The sequence below is a fragment of the Sebastes fasciatus genome, chromosome 18 (genome assembly GCF_043250625.1).
Source record: "Sebastes fasciatus isolate fSebFas1 chromosome 18, fSebFas1.pri, whole genome shotgun sequence".
NCBI classification, from domain to species: Eukaryota; Metazoa; Chordata; class Actinopteri; order Perciformes; family Sebastidae; genus Sebastes; species Sebastes fasciatus.
In genome coordinates this window covers 22,046,961-22,068,790 of record NC_133812.1, presented here as the reverse complement: position 1 = coordinate 22,068,790, position 21,830 = coordinate 22,046,961, and the positions used below count along the sequence as shown (strand labels likewise).

Genomic DNA, 21,830 nt, shown 5'->3' with positions numbered 1-21,830 from the left:
AGAGTCTTTTGTCCTGGGCTATCCTCTCCAGTTGTTTCCATGTCAGCCCGCTCTGTGTGATGTCCGTGTCAAGGTCCCTGCGCCAGGTGTTCTTGGGCCGGCCTCTCCTTCTTTTGCCTTGTGGGTTCCATCTAAGGGCCTGCCTGGTGATGCTGGTACCGGGTTTCCGGAGTGTATGGCCAATCCATCCCCATCTCCTTCTCCTGATCTCTTCTTCAACAGGTTTTTGACCTGTTCTTTGCCAAAGATCATTGTTACTGATGGTATCCGGCCAGTGGATGTTTAAGATGCGCCTCAGGCAGTTGTTTATGAATGTTTGTACTTTTGTTGTTGTGGTCTTTGTTGTCCTCCACGTCTCTGAACCATAGAGGAGTATTGGTTTAATGTTGGAGTTGAAGAGTCTGAGCTTTGTCCGCCGGCTGATTTCTTTGGAGCTCCAGATGTTCTTTAGTTGTATGAATGAAGCCCTTGCCTTGCCGATTCTGGCTCTGACATCTGCATCCGTTCCGCCCTGTTTATTGATGACACTACCGAGGTATGTAAAGGCTTCTACTTCTTCCAGTGCTGTTCCCAGTTGTTCATGTTAACTAATAATTTTGAACTGTCTTAGACCATAGGAATAACATGTATGAATTTTGAAAATAGGCGTAGTTCTCCTTTGATTAATGAATCAATTCCAATTAATTGCTAACTTAATATATATATATTTTAAAAAATCAAATACAAAATATGAATATATTCATATTTTTTATTTTATTTATGTTGTATTCCATTTTAAAATTATTATTTTTTATTTATGTTATGGTGAAAATGTTGAATGTGTTTTTTATCATCATTCTGCAGGACTTTCCTCTCTTTTATTGTGAAACCCCCAACAACCGGAAGTCTGTTGCTGTTTCCTCTTCGTGGACTTGTCGCTGTTGGACTTGTCATTCAGACATCCCAGGAATTCAACTCGACACTCGGATCAGAGGATCAGAGGATCACAGGATCAGCCAGCGAGGCTCAACAACGACATATTAACTTAAACTCACGTCCTTACCTTCGTGAAAAGGTCTCGGAAATATCGTTTGTTGTCAAAATAAGGAAGAGAGTCGAGGAAAGCGGCTACAGAAACTGGTAAGTTGTCAGACGCGGCTAACGGCTAAGCTAAGCTAACAGCTAGCTACCTGTTGTTAAGTTAGCCTAGCATTAGCTTAGCAGCTAGCAGCAAATGGATGCCTTTAACAGGCCTCAGAGGAGCTGCTGCGTTGTTTGACTTTATGCAAAGCTAAAGTGTGATAACGGATAGTTTGAAGCTCACTGGTCTCTCTATAATGTTGGAGATATTTTGGCGTATGTGACAAACTACTTTAAGTTTACAACACTTGACGCACTATCTGTTTATATCATGTTTATAGATAAAACATATAACAGGTTAAACACACACAGTTATAAAGCAAATAAAACAGGTAGGGTAGATGTAGTAAATAAATATAAACAGAAGTGTTACACTGGTGGTATAAAATATAAAAATAGATTTAATGTAAACAGGTAATTGCACTTGTAAAATAGGTAGGGTAGATGTAATAAATAAAATGTAAACAAAGGTAGTTGCACTTGAGGTGTATATTGCATCAATGATTTATTGCACAGAATAGAATAGAATAGAAAGTTTTATTGTTATTGTATTAAATACAATGAGATTCACAGTTGCCACTTCTGGTCAGTGCTTTAAAACAAATACTTGACAAGACTAAACGAGGCAGATAAAACATATAACAGGTAAAAACACACAGTTATAAAGCAAATAAAACAGGTAGGGTAGATGTAGTAAATAAATATAAACAGAAGTGTTACACTAGTGGTATAAAATATAAAAATAGATGTAATGTAAACAGAGGTAATTGCACTTGTAAAATAGGTAGGGTAGATGTAATAAATAAAATGTAAACAAAGGTAGTTGCCCAAGTGGATGGGCTCTTGTTTTGTGAAGGAATAAATAACGTACCCTTTCTTCTGAGTCATGTTTCTCTACTTTAAAACTTTGAACAATGAGATTAGCTTAAAGTGAAATGGTAAAGCACTGAAACCAAACCTTTTTTTTAGCTATGAGCTCCCAAAATTGTCAGTCTACCTCACAATAATCATCACATAGCTACTGTTTACTGATAGTATCTGTTAATTTGTACTCTCCACACATCCCATTTGCCCAACCTGTTAGGTAACATGTATGTGCTTCTGGATGCCTGCTCATCTCACATTGTACATATCTGTCAGCAGCGTGCAGATGTGAAGTCAGACATCAGAGACCTCTGCTACCCTGGACTGAGTAACATCCTCTTCATCCCCTTCATTGTCATCATACATGCTCTTACATGAAGAGAGGGGAGAAACCCGAAGGATACAGACAGATGAGACCCAAAACGTTCCCCACCAGCAACTACAGCGGCAACAGCCAACAAATGCTGCAGGAAATAAGGAACAGCCTGCGCAACTTGTCCAAACCCTCGGACCCACCTAAAGGGGACACTGGAGGAGCTGGAAAAATGCTTCCTGAGGATTTAAGGCAACAGGGGCGCTGCAGCAACCCCAAAAACCACTACCACAAGGCCTTACAGGAGATCCGCAAATCCCTGATGCCTTTTGCAAATGAGCCCAGTACTTCAGGCCCAGAGGTGAACAGACACAATTCACTGGAAGTCCCCTTTCCTGGGTTTGAGGAGGTGAGATGAGATGTTTTCGTGTTTTATTTGTCACTCAGACAAGTTTTTGTGAATGATTGTGGAGGAATTTCATTCTAAGCATAACTCTGTAATAGAAAATAATCACTCAGCGCACTTTGTTTACCGGAGAATTATTTGAAAAATGAAAAGTATGCAAAGTGGAATGAGGAGCTTGTGCGGGTGACACTGACAATACAAAAGTAGTTTCTCAGTTGGCAGTCACAGCTTGTTTTGAGACAGTGCGTGCCATGCAATCCAGGTATGAAGTGGTATTTTCAGTTGTAATCTGTTGGGGAAAAAACCTAACCATTCTTTTCAGAGCTGCAACAATTATTCAATTAATGAATTAGTTTGATTGTTCTTCAATTATTTAAATATTTGACTAATTGACTTATTTTACAAGCAAAACCTCTGAACATTCTCTGGTTACAGCTTCTCCAATATGAGGATTTTCTCTGTTTTATGACATTGTAAACTGAATGTCGTTGGGTTCCTTGCACTGTTGGTTGTATAAAATACCTTGATTCTGATATTTATAAACAAAACGATTACTTGAGTAATCAGGTTCATAATGTACAGATAAATAAATAATTAAAACATTGTTATTTGCACCTGTATACCATTTACAAGACTTTTGAAGACTGTAGAGATGCAGAAATGTTCAGCAAATTAATCAATCCTATATTAAATATATTTACTTTTCATTTGCATTTTGTCACACTTTCATTGCCCAAACTCTAAATGATAATTGTTCTTTTTTTGCCTTTAAACAGAGTAACAGTCGCGGTATGGGGGCAGTTATAGACTACACGGGTAAGGTGAGCTACCAGGACTCAATGAGGGAACAGATGGTTGTTGCCAACCCCAACACGACAGGTCTGAAAGCCCCAGGTACGTAACTGTCCACTGGGACTAAATGCTGGGTTTCCTCTTTTATTTTCCATCCAGGCGTGTTCATTGTTTGCAGGATTTGGGACATTTGCTTAAAGAAATGACAATACATGCTGACAAAAAGAAAATGAGTCACTGCATCACGTTATGGAAGAAGTTTACTGGAAATTAGGTTTTTTATTTTATTCATACTGACAGTAATGGTACATTCAAGGAAAGACAGGCATTACAATATTTTGGCAACCATTGTTGGTATCAACAGATATTTTTTTAAAGTTTTGACAACTGTTCTGCACCTTTTATTAAAAATATAAAAACAAAGGAAAAGAGTGTATCTTACGCCAAGCCATGTTCTACAGCTTTGGTCCTCATTTAAATTCTTTAAGCTATCATTCCTATTGGATTTGATAACATTGTACATACCAAGTTAATTACTGAGTCTTGGGAACATGGCTCAGGGGTGAGAGCACACCGTTAATGTGTTCTTGCATATGTATGATCTTTACGTATTTTACACAGAATAACAACTGTGGCAAAAATACTTTGTTTGACCCATTTATTTTATTTTCAGTTTTAGATGGGTTTTAATTATTTCGGCTACAAGTAATGAGTTTCTTTTCATCCCTTCACCTTGATTGTATTTTTTCTATTTTTTTGTGTCTATAGGATCCTCTCATATGCAGCAGGCTGTGCTGAGGAGGCCGAGCTGGAAAGGCTCTAAGGAGTCTTTGGCGCCTCGACATGGTCCTCTCATGGTGGATGGCATGATATACCGGTCAGACAGCCCCGGACCACCTCCTGCCTTCCCACAGGGTCACCCTGCTAACAGCCAGAGAGTCAATCCTCCACTGCCGCCCCAGGTGCGCAGTGTCACACCTCCTCCAAACCGCGGTGCCATGCCTCCTACATCATCCTGGGACAACAACCCCTCAACCAAGCGCTACTCTGGCAACATGGATTACCTTGTGCCACGCATCTCTCCGGTACCCCAGGGGGCCTGGCCTGATGGGTACCAATCGTCAGCACCTCAAAATCAGCGTGGGATCAGCCCGGTCCCCATGGGCCACCAGCCCATCATAATGCAGAGCTCGGGGGGGAATAAGTTCACCTTCCCCTCCAGCTGGAATCAAAATGGCTCCCCTCAGCAAGACTACATGACAGGGGGCAGCAGACAGCCTCCTCCTCCTCCGTACCCGGTTAACCAGAGCAGCCGGCACAGTCCCACTGACCAGCAGATGCAGTCAGGAGGACCTGCATCCTCTCCCTCTTACGTCAACGGTGGAAACATCCCTCAGTCCATGATGGTTCCCAACCGGAACAGTCACAACCTCGACATGTATAACCTAGGTCCTCCTCAGTCCTGGTCCCAGGCTCCTCTGAACCCCAACCAGCCCCAGTCTTCCTCTGGAAACAACAGCAACCAGGATCTGTCCCCCTCATGGCAGCACAACATGCCTGTCCGCTCTAATTCCTTCAACAACCACCAGCTGAACAGCAGACCGGCCCACCCATCCAGCTCCCAGCCCTCTGCCACCACGGTGACTGCCATCACCCAGGCTCCGGTCCTGCAGCCAGTCAAAAGCATGCGTGTCCAGAAACCCGAGTTACACACTGCTGTCGCTCCCACACACCCTCCATGGATGCAGCAGCCTCCACCGCCTCCAGCTGCACCTGCTTACCCAGAACCCCCAGCCCCTGTACCTCAGATCCCTGTTGTAGCAGAAGTCCCCAGCTACCAGGGCCCCCCTCCACCCTATCCTAAGCATCTCCTCCAACAACAAGCTGCACCCTGCCCCCCAGCCTACGATCCAGGGGCCAATAAGCTCAACACGGGCAGAGAGGAGCTCCCTGAAGAGGAGAGCAGCGGCGGCGACGGCTCCCGAGAGAAGACGGCGGAGAGCACCGCAGCAACAGAGAAGGAGAAGAAGCAAATCACGACATCGCCTGTTCCTGTCCGCCGCAACAAGAGAGACGAAGAGCCGAGAGGGGAGTCCGGACGAGTCGCACTGTACTCCCCCCAGGCCTTCAAGTTCTTCATGGAGCAACATGTGGAGAATATCCTGAAGAACCATCAGCAGAGGATCCGGAGGAGGAAGCAGCTGGAAAGTGAGATGCAAAGGGTGAGAATATCAACAACCTTGGTTGCATAATTTTCTTAATGAGTTGATGTAGTTATAAATGAATCTCTTTCACTTTTTGCTATTTAAAGGAATACCTTTCACTCTTTCCAAACTTTTTTTCCCTACTATCTTGTCATCACTGTATTATCTGTCTCTGAGATGATTTCTTTTTCATGCTGTTCTATTTTTTCTTAGCTGCTCTTTCTCTTCTTTTCTCTCCTTGCTGTCACTAACAGCTGATCTAAAAAGGTAAAAGTATTTCCGCTGTCCTGTGACACAGAATAGTCCACACACATCAGTTATTCAAGTAAGCTGCTGTTTGGAGACTGGTCTTTGTATTATAAATGTGCATAAATGTGCTACATGCAGCATGATGGCCCCATTGGCTTAAGCAAATGCATGCCACTCCATCTCACTCATCATGTCACTGCTCGATTTTTGTTTTGGACTAAAGTGGATGATTAACACATGAGGAAAATACAGTATGTTTGCACTCATCTATCATTTTAAATGCATTTTGCACTGGTTTCTAGGACTGCAGCTATAGATTATATTAGTAGTTTTTTTAGTAATCGAGTAGTCTACCGATTCCAGTAGAAAATATTTTTGCTTTATTAAGGAGCAATAGTAAATAGGGGTGTAAGAATATATTTAGTATCTTGATATTATGTTTTGTGATACTGTCTAGATTCTCAAAAACACTATTGATTTTTAACTAATAGTTTACATGCAAAGATTAACTCAGTCAATACTTTATTTCATATGCAAAGAGATGCACCCGCTCAGTGTATGTGTCCTCTCAAAGTAGTGCTATGATGTTGGATGTTACAGGGACTGTGATAAATGCAAATGCAGATCCCACTGTTCTGATTGCATGAAAAAAGTCAACTTTGTTTTACCCTAATTTTATGCATAAAATGGTGTGTTCTTTGTTATGACAGTTTTCCTCAAATTTGATTTAACAATATATCGCCTAGGTTACAGTATTGCAATATATTGAATCGTATCATGATATGTTAAACGAAGCCTCGATGATTTTTAGTAATCGAGTTACTCGGGGAATCATTTCAACGCTACTGGTTTCCCTCTGTGTCTTCAGTTGATTCCCTTGATGCCAGTTTATATCTAACCAGGACTACATGTGTTGTTATGCAACGTTTTATGAGCCATTTTGAGATTATGTGGGCCATTAAATCACTTTCGACTCTGTCCTGTGCTCAGGTGGGTTTGTCCTCAGAAGCTCAGGAGCAGATGCGTATGATGCTCAACCAGAAGGAGTCTAACTACATCCGGCTAAAGCGAGCCAAGATGGATAAATCCATGTTCAAACGAATCAAGACCCTCGGCATCGGAGCCTTCGGCGAGGTGTGCTTGGCCAGAAAAGAGGACACGTGCGCGCTGTACGCCATGAAAACGCTCCGCAAGAAGGACGTGCTGCTGAGAAACCAGGTGGCCCACGTCAAGGCAGAGAGGGACATCCTGGCTGAGGCAGACAACGAGTGGGTGGTGCGTCTTTACTACTCTTTCCAAGACAAGGACAATCTGTACTTTGTCATGGAGTACATTCCTGGAGGGGACATGATGAGCCTTCTCATCCGGCTCGGCATCTTCAAAGAAGAGCTGGCCCAGTTCTACATCGCGGAGCTCACCTGTGCTGTGGAGAGCGTCCACAAGATGGGCTTCATCCACCGAGACATCAAGCCTGACAACATCCTCATAGACCGAGACGGACACATAAAACTGACTGACTTCGGCCTTTGCACCGGCTTCCGCTGGACGCATGACTCGAAGTATTACCAGAGTGGTGAGTAGAACTTTTTAAATATCAGTTCAAAATATTAAATTCACCCTCTAATCTATTAAGGCACAAACAAGTAATTTACCTTTTTTTAAGCACAACATGGGCTATTTAAATATGTATGCTGCAGTGATATATATTATAAAAAGTTATAAGACCCAAGAAACCAAAAGAAAAAGTAAAATGGAATTTGAATGTTTCAGCAATTTATCCATTTTCTACAACAAACATTTGTCATTGGCGCAGTGCTTTGCGCACAGTTCATCACCTAATAACACAGCTTGTGATTGGACAGGAGATAGTCAACGTGTCTGCCAGAAATCTCATTCACCAAAGTCGGCATTAGATAAATAAGAACATAAAACATTGAATTATTGCTTTTATAATTTTTTTCGAAAGTGTCCAAAAATAAGTGTTTCCTTGATGGATTACCAAGCCTCTGGATGGATTATAAGAACAAGTGACTGCTCGTTGTAACGGCTGAACGGTGGGCTGAAAGACAGTTTTTTAATATAAGTTGCTACATGCATCCGTTACAGAGATACTTTTCAATCGTGGGCGACTGACGCGACCCCAGAGGTTTAAAATGATGGTCTACCTGTAGTATAAAGGCTCATGTGGTAAATTCAGCTTTTCCACAACATTATTTTCATTAGGTCAAAAAATATAATTACAACATATCTACCACTAACAATTATTTACATTATCGATTAATTTGCCAATTGTTTTCTATTTTCATTAAGTGTTGAATAAAATGTTTTAAAAAATGCACATCACAATTTCCCAGAGCCCAAGTCGACGTCTTCAAATTACTTGTCTTTTGCAAATTTTCAGATGAACTTTCTTTGTATTAACTAATCTTTTCAGCTTTAATGCCATACTCTTATACTACTTATGATGAACAGAGTTTCTCCTTATAACAGAATTGCTGTCCTCTGTGCAATCTAATTTGGAGCTCATTCAACCTGTCGAGAATAACCTTCATAGTAACTATCAAAAATAAATGGTAAAGCACCACTTTAGATCTCGTGTTTACCAGAGATGTGCTAATAAGTTTCTTGGAAATAAGTCATTCAGCATGAAAAAAAAAGCATAAAAAATGACTAATCAACTAAAGAAATCTTAGTCGACTAAGAAATCATCATTTCATTGTTAACAATAAAATAATTTAAGTTTAATTAACTATCAATTTTATTAATGCTAGTTATTAGAAAGTGTTATTCAACTGGCTTTCTAAAATCCAAACTCATCATGAAAATGCAAGGACCATATCAAAATGTTTAAATGTACACATTCAGATGTCCTAAAAATAACACAGCTGATCAATATAACTCGTATAATTCGAAAAGTAAACTGTACAATGTTTGCAAAACTCCCCTTAAAGCCTTAATTTATTAAAGAAAATTATAACTGGCGGGCGATGCTAGTGTAGATGCTGCTTTAGCAACAGCAACAGATACCTCGTCAACCATACAAAATGATTTAAATGTAAACCCGCTATTTTCTTTCAAGTGTCTGACACAGCTGATCAATATAATGAGCAAAGTAATGAGCGTTGTCCTGTTTGTCTCTTTCCAGGTGACCATGTGAGGCAGGACAGCATGGACTTCAGTAAGGAATGGGAAGACCCGACCAACTGCCGCTGTACAGACCGTCTGAAGCCTCTGGAGAGGAGAAAGGCCCGGCAGCACCAGCGCTGTTTGGCACACTCACTGGTGGGGACGCCAAACTACATAGCACCGGAAGTGCTGCTCCGAACAGGTACAGTGGACCACAGCTAGAGGCTGTACTGTGGAATTTATTTTATTATTTTTCTCTTTCCAGAATTTGTTAATTTAATAAGAGAGAGATGTTGTTGCAGTGTGCTTGATGTAAAAATGTCTTTAATCTCCTCCAGGATACACCCAGCTCTGTGATTGGTGGAGCGTCGGTGTCATCTTGTATGAAATGGTTGTCGGACAGCCTCCCTTCTTAGCGACCACACCCCTGGAGACACAGATGAAGGTATGTGAAGCACCTGCAGTGAAATGTAACGCATGTACAGTCATCATTGTTTCTTATTGTTGTCTCTACTGTTAAAACACCAGGTGATAAACTGGAAGAGCATGCTGCACATTCCCCCGCCAGCCAAGCTCAGCGCCGAGGCATCAGATCTCATCGTTAAATTGTGCCGCAGCCCCGAGGACCGCCTCGGCAAGAACGGCACGGACGAAATCAAAGCTCATCCTTTCTTCAGGACCATCGACTTCTCCAGCGACCTGCGGCAGCAGGTGGCGCCGTACGTCCCAACGATCGCTCACTCCACAGACACCTCCAACTTCGACCCCGTGGACCCGGATAAAATGTGGAGCAGTGACAGCGACGGCGAGGACAACCTGAACGACACCCTCAACGGCTGGTTCCGCAATGGCAAACACCCCGAGCACGCCTTCTACGAGTTCACTTTCCGCCGCTTCTTCGACGACAACGGCCACCCGTACAGCTGCCCCAAACCCATCGAGTACGAGGGTTATAACGGGGACGAGGCGGACTCCGAGGCCCCGGTGCAGGACGCAGCTGGTAGCTCAGCGACTCCGGGCCGAGACCTGGTCTACGTGTAGCATCTGAGCCCAGCTGAGCTGCGTGTACATAACGAGTTTGTGTGTGAGAGACGGGGAATGCAACGGTACTGCGTTTAAATCCTTGAACATAGGAAAGTATGTTTCTAGGAGCATCCAGAACACTCTGCAGCACATTAACAGACTTTTATCAAAACTAAAGTTCACACTACAAATTAAAGGAATAGTTAGGCACTTCGGGTAAACATGCTTGTTTACTTTCTTACTGAGTGAGATCGATAGCACTAATGTATTAAGCTGCAGCAAGATTTTTAGCACTTCCACAAGCCAACATGTGGTTCGTTTGGGCGGTTGTGAACGCAGTAATTAAAACAATCTCTCGCAAGCGGTCTAGGACCGTTTCCAAGCGAACCAAAATGTCGGCTGCCAGCGCGGGCATTTGTTGAGATGGACACAGGTAAATGACAAGTTAATTTGAGTGGGAGAGAACAGAACTGAGGCTTGTAACTACGAAGCAGGATTTGGGGTTAGCTCGGCAACTTCAGGGTTTTCAGTCCTATGACGGTGGTTCACTTCTTACCGGGGTAGACCGCCATGGTAACTTATGCTGAAAAAAAACAGGTACTGACAGTAGACTTATCCATGTTTGTGATTGGCCATATGCTGCAAACACCACCTCTTTCATGTGAACGCACTTATAACCAGATTGAGAAACCTGGGTTGACTTACCAAGTTGATAACCATCATCGAAGGACTGTTCTGTTGGTGGGGTTAGTTGAGCCAGAAATTCGATGTTTGCTCGACATCTGAGACAAAGAGAACATACAGAATACGCTAAATTAAGTCCACAAAAATAGTGACGTTTATAAATTCATTCAAGATAAACTGGAGGACAGAAGTGATTCTTAAACACAGTTGTTTGCTTCTAGTCTTTATGCTAAACTAACTTCATATTCACCATACAGACATGAGAGCGGTATCAATCTGCTCCTCCAACTCTCGGCAAAAAAACAAATAAGTGATGTTGCTTTTAATGTGTGAAAAGTAAACCGTACGACGTTTGCTGCCTGAGGAACAGAACAAAATCAGGGTGCTCTCTTTGATGACTTATCGCAAACTCCCCTTAAAGCCTTAATTTATTTAAGAAAATTGTAACTGGTGATGCTAGTGTAGATGCTGTTTGAGTGTGGGATTCTTTTTTGTTGAAATTACATTTATTGGTAAGAAAAAAATCGTCTTAATTTATATTTTAATGTCTGTTGCAATGGGGATTTAGTGTTGTGACTCATAGAAATTTGCAGGGATAAATTGCTCTAATTATTCATTGCTGTGCCTTTTTGATTTTTATTTTTGTTATCTTTCACCAAATATAAAGAGGGTTAATAATCAGACTGGCATTTTTTAAAATGAGAGTAGTAGTAGCAGATTGAACTACAGTAGGTTTTTGTTGTTTTATTTTTCTAATTTATACTTAAAATGTATTTATAAATTAAGTTGTATACAGTTGATGTAAATATTTTCTCTTCCCTGTCAGCTGATTTTATTTTTTTTTGGGCAGGCCCTTGTCAGTGTCCTCTGTTGATGCCCTCTGTTAATATGTTGTATGCGCTTCTGTCACCCAAAATACCTACAAACACTAATTCACGGGACTGAATAGAAACTTCTTTCATCACCATTCATGCTCGTCTCTCAACCAAAGCACTAAATAGGTGGGTTTTGACTTTTTATTTACAATAACCCACGTTTAGAAAATAACGATCACAAGACGGTGAAATTAGTTTTTGTGACGTTACTACACTATCAGCCTTGCTTTTAGGCGCCTAACCACTTAAGAGGATCTGGGAGAGGCTTGAAACCCAGTTCCTTCAAAGTAATGCTCTTATTTTCTGTCTTTGAGAAGCACTACAGCCGACGGTCATGTGTTACGTTTTTCGTGCCTCTGTACTGATTTAAAAAAAAAAAAAAAAAGAAAAGCTGGACTGACGGTGGAGAGAACTGCTCTCCATCAGAGATCATGATGATTTTGTAACCCGCTGTACTTTTTCTTTGTGTTTAGGAAAGGATCTCTGAATGTAGTTATGGACTTCATGGTGACCACTGGCATTCTGCACTGGTTTTGTGTTTTTGTCGTAAGTGAGAGAATTTTATTTTTGTGTACACAAGGGAGGTTGGTACAGGGAAGAGGGTGATAAATAAAGAATGTAAAGAACAAAATATGTTTTACATGCACACCAACCGTGTTGGATTGTTATTAATGTCGTAACACACTACTGGGCTGGTGTTTTAGTTTTGGGTTGCTACTAAAAAGTATTTTCATTATCAGTTAATCTGCCACCACAGTTTACCAAAGCACGAGATGACGTCTTGTTTTGTCCGACACAAAAATATTCAGTTTACTATTTCTTTTGCCTTTCTTCCACCGTTTTTTGGACATAATACAGACTTTTTTTCAACATACTATACAAGGACTTTTTTCCATGAAATTTTTCGACGAACTATATTAAGGATTTTTTGAAATTTTTCGACACCACAAATTTTTTCCACATTCTATATTTTGACTTTTTTTCATGACATTTTTCAACATACTATATTTTTACTTTTTTTTATGACATTCTTCGACATACTATATTTTTACTTTTTCATGAAATTGTTCGACATACTATATTTTTACTTTTTCATGAAATTTTTTGACATTCTATATTTTGACTTTTTTTCATGACATTTTTCGACATACTATATTTTGACTTTTTTCATGGAATTTTTCGACATTCTATATTTGACTTTTTCATGAAATTCTTCGACATTCTATATTTGACTTTTTCATGAAATTCTTCGACATTCTATATTTTGACTTTTTTTCATGGAATTTTTCGACATTCTATATTTGACTTTTTCATGAAATTCTTCGACATTCTATATTTTGACTTTTTTTCATGACATTTTTCGACATAATATATTTTGACTTTTTTTCATGACATTTTTCAACATACTATATTTTTACTTTTTTTTATGACATTCTTCGACATACTATATTTTTACTTTTTCATGAAATTGTTCGACATACTATATTTTTACTTTTTCATGAAATTTTTTGACATTCTATATTTTGACTTTTTTTCATGACATTTTTCGACATACTATATTTTGACTTTTTTTCATGGAATTTTTCGACATTCTATATTTGACTTTTTCATGAAATTCTTCGACATACTATATTTTGACTTTTTTTCATGACATTTTTCGACATAATATATTTTGACTTTTTTTCATGACATTTTTCGACATACTATATTTTGACATTTTTCAACATACTATATTTTTACTTTTTTTTATGACATTCTTCGACATACTATATTTTTACTTTTTCATGAAATTGTTCGACATACTATATTTTTACTTTTTCATGAAATTTTTTGACATTCTATATTTTGACTTTTTTTCATGACATTTTTCGACATACTATATTTTGACTTTTTTTCATGGAATTTTTCGACATTCTATATTTGACTTTTTCATGAAATTCTTCGACATACTATATTTTGACTTTTTTTCATGACATTTTTCGACATAATATATTTTGACTTTTTTTCATGACATTTTTCGACATACTATATTTTTACTTTTTTTTATGACATTCTTCGACATACTATATTTTTACTTTTTCATGACATTCTTCGACATACTATATTTTTACTTTTTCATGAAATTGTTCGACATACTATATTTTTACTTTTTTTCATGACATTTTTCGACACTATTTTGACTTTTTTTCATGGAATTTTTCGACATTCTATATTTGACTTTTTCATGAAATTCTTCGACATTCTATATTTTGACTTCTTTTCATGGAATTTTTCGACATTCTATATTTGACTTTTTCATGAAATTCTTCAACATACTATATTTTGACTTTTTTTCATGACATTTTTCGACATAATATATTTTGACTTTTTTTCATGACATTTTTCGACATACTATATTTTGACTTTTTTTCATGACATTTTTCGACATAATATATTTTGACTTTTTTCATGAAATTTTTCAACATTCTGTATTTTGACTTTTTTTCATGAAATTTTTCGACATTCTATATTTTGACTTTTTTTCATGACATTTTTCGACATACTATATTTTGACTTTTTCATGACATTTTTCAACATACTATATTTTGACTTTTTTTCATGACATTTTTCAACATACTATATTTTGACTTTTTTTCATGAAATTTTTCAACATACTATATTTTGACTTTTTTTCATGAAATTTTTCGACATACTATATTTTGACTTTTTTTCATGAAAGTTTTCAACATACTATATTTTGACTTTTTTTCATGAAATTTTTCGACATACTATATTTTGACTTTTTTTCATGAAAGTTTTCAACATACTATATTTTGACTTTTTTTCATGAAATTTTTCGACATACTATATTTTGACTTTTTTTCATGAAATTTTTCAACATACTATATTTTGACTTTTTTTCATGAAATTTTTCAACATACTATATTTTGACTTTTTTTCATGAAATTTTTCAACATACTATATTTTGACTTTTTTTCATGGAATTTTTCGACATTCTATATTTTGACTTTTTTTCATGAAATTCTTCGACATACTATATTTTGACTTTTTTTCATGAAATTTTTCGACATAATATATTTTGACTTTTTTCATGAAATTTTTCAACATTCTATATTTTGACTTTTTTTCATGAAATTTTTCAACATACTACTATGACTTTTTTTCATATATTTCATTGACATACTATACTAGGACTTATTTTCATGAAATAATTAGACATATTATACTATGACTTTTTTTTCATGAAATTTTACAACATACTCTGACTTTTTTTCATGAAATAATTACATATTATATTATGAGGTTTTTTTCATGACATTTTTCTACATACTATAGTATAATTTTTTTCGACATACTATACTAGGACTTATTTTCATGAAATAATTAGACATATTATACTATGAGTTTTTTTTTCATGAAATTTTGACATATGCCTTTATGTGACATTTTTTAAGACTCACCCTCTAGCTGCTGGCTGCGCTGCTGTGGTGCTCCATCCTCGGCAGGTGAACTCTGCGCACACCGTGGAGGATATGGAGGATTTCATCACCAGGACTGTGCGTTTCTTTGCAGTCATTATCACTGTTTCCCAGGTGCCTGACATCCTAAATAATCTCCAGGTCATTTCCGTCCTCCATTATGAGAGTAATACTCCACGTGGGCGCAAATAGCACAGCTCTCCAAGAGTCCCAGTTTACCAAATCTGATTTAAACCAACTTTAAAAGTTCTCTGTAAAGTCTGTTTTTATCTCAGGTCCCATTTCCCACAATTACTGTCCGTTTCAGAACTTACAATGTGGGTTGTATTGATCATTTGAACCTGTTCTGTCATCCACCCAAACATATCAGGCTGGTAACATGAAGCACACTGTGCCAACACATCCACCTGATTGACTGACTGATTACATCTCATCATGCACTTCCCTTCTTTACCTACTACATCCATGATGCACATCTAAAATCTCCTCTTCCTTTATGGTTCCATCATCTCAGTCTACTCACCTGGCTGTTAGCTCCCCCTACTGTCTATCTCTGTCTCCAACACCTTCACCACCACTTCATCTCTCTATTACAGGTTTTCTCAATCACTTTGGCTCTTCTTGAAAACAGTCTTAAAGGTCCCATATTGTAAAAACAAATTATTTTATATTATAAAGCAGGTTGCTGACTTTTTATGGTATACAACACTATGACCTTTTATGGTATACTTTACTATCCCTTTTTCATGACATTTGTTATGGCATACTATGCTACTACATACTATGACTTTTTATGAGTATTTCATGACACAATACACTTTGAATTTATTTAGTTCAAAATACAGTTAGAAAAAAACAGTATGTTGATTCTCTGTGGTCTAAAGAAAAGATGAATTAATTGGGTTTATATTTAATTAAAGTTTATTTTCATTGCTCAGTATTAAATATCACATTAAATAATGTCTGATTGGAATATGAGCAGAACCTGCCCAGCCCAAGCTCTCTAAGAAGACGAGGAAAAACTCCTCCAAAATCCTGAGGCCAGATGGAAAATGGGAAGAAACCTCGGGAAAGGCAATTCAAAGAGAGATCTCCTCTCCTCGAACGGCTGGGGGAGCTACAGGATCTGCAAAAGAAAAGGGCAAACAATGAATAATATCCATCCATCATCTGTAACCTCTTACCCTATCACAGGGGGGCTGGAGCCAATCCCAGCTGATATTGAGCAAAGGCGAGGTACACATGCTGGTGACCTGTCCAGGGTCGCCAGGCCATCACAGGCCGCTAACCTCGCCAGCCTATCACAGGCTAGTGACCTTGCCAGCCTATCACAGGCTAGTGACCTCGCCAGCCTATCACAGGCTAGTGACCTCGCCAGCCTATCACAGGCTAGTGACCTCGCCAGCCTATCACAGGCTAGTGACTGGGTCGCCAGCCTATCACAGGCTAGTGACCTCGCCAGCCTATCACAGGCTAGTGACCTCGCCAGCCTATCACAGGCTAGTGACCTCGCCAGCCTATCACAGGCTAGTGACCTCGCCAGCCTATCACAGGCTAGTGACTGGGTCGCCAGGCCATCACAGGCTAGTGACTTCGCGAGCCTATCACAGGCTAGTGACCTCGCCAGCCTATCACAGGCTAGTGACCTCGCCAGGCCATCACAGGCTAGTGACCTCGCCAGGCCATCACAGGCTAGTGACCTCGCCAGCCTATCACAGGCTAGTGACTGGGTCGCCAGGCCATCACAGGCTAGTGACTTCGCGAGCCTATCACAGGCTAGTGACCTCGCCAGCCTATCACAGGCTAGTGACCTCGCCAGGCCATCACAGGCTAGTGACCTCGCCAGCCTATCACAGGCCGGTGACCTCGCCAAGCCATCACAGGCTAGTGACCTCGTCAGCCTATCACAGGCCGGTGACCTCGCCAGGCCATCACAGGCTAGTGACCTCGCCAGCCTATCACAGGCCGGTGACCTCGCCAAGCCATCACAGGCTAGTGACCTCGCCAGCCTATCACAGGCCGGTGACCTCGCCAAGCCATCACAGGCTAGTGACCTCGCCAGCCTATCACAGGCCGGTGACCTCGCCAGGCCATCACAGGCTGGTGACCTCGCCAGCCTATCACAGGCCGGTGACCTCGCCAAGCCATCACAGGCTAGTGACCTCGCCAGCCTATCACAGGCCGGTGACCTCGCCAAGCCATCACAGGCTAGTGACCTCGCCAGCCTATCACAGGTCGCTGACCTCGCCAGCCTATCACAGGCTAGTGACCTCGCCAGGCCATCACAGGCTAGTGACCTCGCCAGCCTATCACAGGCCGCTGACCTCGCCAGCCTATCACAGGCTAGTGACCTCGCCAGGCCATCACAGGCTAGTGACTAGGTCGCCAGCCTATCACAGGCTAGTGACCTCGCCAGCCTATTACAGGCCGCTGACCTCGCCAGCCTATCACAGGCTGGCCACCCTGGTTCCTCAAGTTCTTCCTGTCAAAGAGAAAAAGAGAGAGCAACATTAATACATGGATGACTTCAGTATTGTATGGCCGGGACGTGTGAGTTCAGTGGTGCTTTATCTGATCCATGGGTGCTGCTTGAGCTGCTCCAGGGTCAGGCGCTGTTTGGGGTTTTCAGTCAGACACCTTTGCAAGAAATCCTTGCAATCTGGAGAGAAAGAAGGAGAAGAAAGATGAAGGTGACGGCTACAGAGATCAATCAGAACGTGAACTAAAATGACCAGATTAGGGTCTGTTGACATGTTTGTGTATGTTTTTGTTACCGTTGGACAGCTTCTTGCTGAATCTCAGACTGTTTGTGAGGAGTGTAACGGTCTCAAAATATCTGTTCCTGTGGACCGTTTCATACAGGACCACTCCCAACTGCCACGCTGTGGTGGGGCCGGCCCTGTAGCATTCACTATTGAACAACTCCGGAGGGATGTGATCAGGGGTACCTAGAATATACAGTCATAATGATAAGACGGTGAGGAGGAGCTTTCTTTAAACCTAAAAGTCACAGATGGGTAAGTTAGTGAAGAGCAGGAGTAGAAGCTAGACATCTTACCGTAGAAGTCGCGGTAAGTGGAGCCTCTCTTCACGAAGCAACTCATCCCAAAATCAATGAGGCGGACTCGCGGGACGTCCGAGCCGGTCTCGATCAAGATATTTTCAACCTTGATGTCCCGGTGAAAGATCCTCTTATCCTGAAGCTCAATTAATGCATCAAGCAGCTGTTTCAGGATGATCTGAGAAACAAAAAGAGAGAGATGAGGGATCGTAGAGGAGGTGGTTTGACATTTCTTCATGGCTGTTACTCAGTGGGCTACCTCCGGGTCTGAGAAGTGACGCCAACGTGGAAGTGTAATTACTTTGGTGTGTACAATGTACAATAATGAATAGAAATGTTGGTCAAAATAAACCCTAAATTGAAAAAAAATATCCCTCCAGTTCCTGTACAAAGTTTAAAACACACACAAGGATCCTCCAGCAGCTTACCTTGGCCTCTTCCTCTTTTAAGGAGCCTCCCTTTGATAAGGTGTACGTGTCCAAGTCCATGCAGGGCACTGGTCTCTCCAGCACCAGGATCAGCTCCCGTTTCAGGTCGTACCAGTCCAGTAGGGAAATAGGTGATGAAGAGGCCGCTGAGCCACTTGTATCCTCCGCGAGTTTCAACATGATGGCAACCTCCATGGGGAGCGTATTCCCATGCGCGTCCTGAAACATCACAACAAAGTGGAGGATGAAGGAGAGAAGCTCAACAGAGAAGCAGGATTCATCCATAATACATTCAATAAGAGAGTGCCGTGTTGAATATAGTGTACGGTCTAAGACCTGCTCTTAACATAAAGCGTCTCAAGATAACTTCTGTTATGATTTGACGCTATATAAAAATAAATTGAATTTAATTGAATTGAATACAGCAGATCTTAACTCACCACGTGTTTGTTGAACTGAGTTTTTCTTGGGACGTGTTTGATGGCAACCTAAGAGACACAAACTTTGTTAGCACTTCCTGTCCATGCTGTGTGTGTGTGTGTGTGTGTGTGCAGAAATGTGTGTGTAATATTTACAGGCAAATTATCTGCTTTGCGAGAGCCAGCAAACACAGATCCACACCCTCCTTCGCCGAGCTTCTTCTGTTGTTTGTATTTGGCCTTGAATGCAGCTTAAAAGACAAACAGCGTTTAGTTTTAATACAGTTGTGAGTGACAATAATGACATGTTACTTAAACTCTGGGCTGGATTAATGCACAGACTGGCCTAAAGGCTGCAGCTGTATTTACAAGGGCCCCAGATTGGCCAGATTATTTTTAATTATTTAAATGTACTTCAGAGAAAAAAAAACCCTATTGGCCCACAAGAAACATAAAAAAATGAAGAGGAACACAGCTACCCAATCAGCTGACCTTATGAGCCTGGCCCGGTGATGTGACCAGGTTCATAAGGTGAATTTGGTTTTCAAATAATACGTCTCAATATGTTTGTATACACATATGTAGACGTATGCTTGTATAAGGTTGGGGGGCCCATACAAAGAGTAGCCCAGGGGCCCCTGACCACCTTAATCCGCCACTGTTTAAGCTCTAATATGAACTTTACACTTAACATAAAGCCAAACCCGACATGTATCACTATCTACTGACCTCTTTGCACATGGTCGGGCAACTTCTGTGCGGCGTAGAGTTCGGTCTCTTCCTCGGTCTCTGTCAGGTTTTCAACAGATGAAAAGAGATGTTGCTTTTAAATTTTCAAATGTCATTTGTCGACACTGTGAGCACCAAAACTAAATACCGTTTACCTCTGTTGCACTGGGGGGAATGAAAAAGTCTCAGAGACAAATATTTAAAAACCTGGGGGTTAAAGTCTCAAACTATCTGCATAAATAGATACCACTAGAGGGAAGTGAGGATTTGTTTTTCTTTGTAACTGAACCCAGTTGATGGGCATTTCTGTGAAAGATCTGAGTACAACATCCACCACTGTCTGAACCTGGTGTTCAGTAAATGATGATGGTATACACTCCCAACAGCAGTTCCACATGATCAGCTTACCTCTGTGAACGTCCACCGAAGAGGACGGTCCTTCTCTGTTTTCTCTGGTTTTACTCCTCAATACTCTCACATGGAGATCCTCTTGAGAGGTGTCTGGGTGTTCACCTTCACAGACCCTTGTCCTGTGTTTCCCGGGGGTCTTCGTGTAAGGACAAGCCCTCCTGTTTTGCCTCCTAGTTGTCCTAATCCGATCCATTGCAAGTGTTGAACTTAGTGCTGACGTGCTGCTATGGAGCTCTACAAATTAGAAAAACTCTGGAACAAATTGTAATTTTTTAAAAATGTATTTCAAGGTATTAACTCTGAATTAGTGCTTACTCCTAAATAAGTCATATTAATATGAGTGACTGGATTTTTCACTTACCTCAACTTGTTCCTAGGGCTAACGAAGAGAGAGAGTTAGTGTCCTCTGCAGTCTTTGTCAATGATAATGTTTCACCACTTTCAGAGCAACGAGACGTTGAGTCTGATTGTGATTGATTGAGTCTCAATGTGACTAAATGTGACTATATGTGTGTGTTCTAAGCTTCTGAAGGTATAGTGTTATGATGTCATCATGATGTAATAAGGGCATCACAGCCAAGTTCTTTCCGGAATATGCAAATGAGTGTGTTTAGAATGAATTGTGTATGTGTTTATATTTGAATGGGCGGAATTACATCAGGTGTTCTGACAAAAAAAGCAACAATTTGTTTTGTTTTTTCTCACCTGAAAAATATGTCATTCCTCCTGTCTGCTTTTTTTGTTTGTTTTTACACAGGTACAGTTCAAAATGCACATAATAATCATAATGCCATAAAGGTATGTGTCGCTTCTACTGAGTCCTTTAGGAACATTTCCCAGGTACAAAAAGGTAAAAGAGAAATCAGAATTCAGGTTCAAAATCTCTGAGACTAAATGTCCCACTTCTTTCCAAAAAGGCTCAACATATGGACAAAACCAAAAAATACTTTTGACATTTTTGAAAAGCCCACTACAGTAATCTCTGAGCAGCCAATAGTAGTATCTTCTTTTATCATTCATTTTTTATATATTTAAATTTATTTTTATTTATTAATTATTATTATTTTTATTTTTATTATTATTATTATTATTTCCTGACTTATTTGTGGATATTCTCCCTGTATTTCTACAATTTTAATTTGATGTATCCATGATTGAGAAATTAACTTTCCCTGTATAGAGACTGTTCTTTTGATTATTGACAATTAATAAAAACACCTTTGGAAAAAAAAGTGTATATATGTATATATATATATATATATATATATATATATATAAATATGTGCATGGTCCGCCGAAACCGATCCACACTCCCTCCAGCAAGAGATTTCTGGTTGGGGGTAATAAACAGGCCAAGTTTTTCCAGCAGCTTCTTGCATCTGTTCAGTTTTACTCCCTGTTCATAACAGGAGACATGTTTTATTAAAATCTGAAAACATTTTTATACTGGTATTTTAGTGGTTTGACCCTCACGGCATAAAGGGACTCAATTTTCACCACATTAATAACTTGCAATTTCTCATATTCCACCTCGTCACTGACAACATAAACTGAAATTAATACTGAATTTGAAGGCTTTGTTGAATACTTAATTCTGATTGGTCAATCACAGCGTTCTATGGTCTGTTAGACAGACCGCTGCTATGGA

At 40.1% G+C, this 21,830-nt stretch overlaps 2 protein-coding genes and 1 long non-coding RNA gene across 5 annotated transcripts; 1 reads left to right on the top strand and 2 right to left on the bottom strand.

Annotated features, from left to right (window-relative positions):
- Nucleotides 1-905: 905 nt before the first annotated feature.
- Nucleotides 906-12,301, top strand: lats1 (large tumor suppressor kinase 1). Of its 3 annotated transcripts, none has more exons than XM_074615361.1 (8): nt 908-1,119; nt 2,263-2,705; nt 3,479-3,596; nt 4,263-5,716; nt 6,938-7,520; nt 9,093-9,275; nt 9,412-9,518; nt 9,602-12,301. In XM_074615361.1, the coding sequence occupies exons 2-8, from the start codon at nt 2,358-2,360 to the stop codon at nt 10,112-10,114; spliced, it is 3,306 nt and encodes a 1,101-aa protein (XP_074471462.1). In that variant the 5' UTR covers nt 908-1,119; nt 2,263-2,357; the 3' UTR covers nt 10,115-12,301. The 3 variants fall into 3 exon arrangements, with proteins under 3 accessions (XP_074471464.1, XP_074471462.1, XP_074471463.1); XM_074615362.1 differs by having other exon boundaries at nt 2,260-2,705; XM_074615363.1 differs by lacking the exons at nt 9,093-9,275; nt 9,412-9,518; nt 9,602-12,301 and adding an exon at nt 5,953-5,965 and having other exon boundaries at nt 906-1,119; nt 6,938-7,074.
- On the bottom strand, nt 9,361-15,689 carry LOC141755976 (uncharacterized). Its single transcript, XR_012591385.1, has 3 exons — nt 15,117-15,689; nt 10,802-10,878; nt 9,361-9,500 (listed from the first exon to the last, which is right to left on the bottom strand). It is a non-coding gene; the product is annotated as an uncharacterized LOC141755976 (long non-coding RNA).
- Nucleotides 15,690-17,498: 1,809 nt separating this feature from the next.
- On the bottom strand, nt 17,499-20,434 carry LOC141755975 (serine/threonine-protein kinase pim-2-like). The gene is made up of 8 exons (XM_074615364.1): nt 20,180-20,434; nt 19,772-19,831; nt 19,199-19,293; nt 19,064-19,111; nt 18,624-18,842; nt 18,193-18,373; nt 17,909-18,082; nt 17,499-17,793 (listed from the first exon to the last, which is right to left on the bottom strand). Exons 1-8 carry the CDS (start codon nt 20,373-20,375, stop codon nt 17,702-17,704), a joined length of 1,065 nt encoding a protein of 354 aa, XP_074471465.1. The 5' UTR covers nt 20,376-20,434; the 3' UTR covers nt 17,499-17,701.
- Between the last annotated feature and the right edge of the window lie 1,396 nt (nt 20,435-21,830).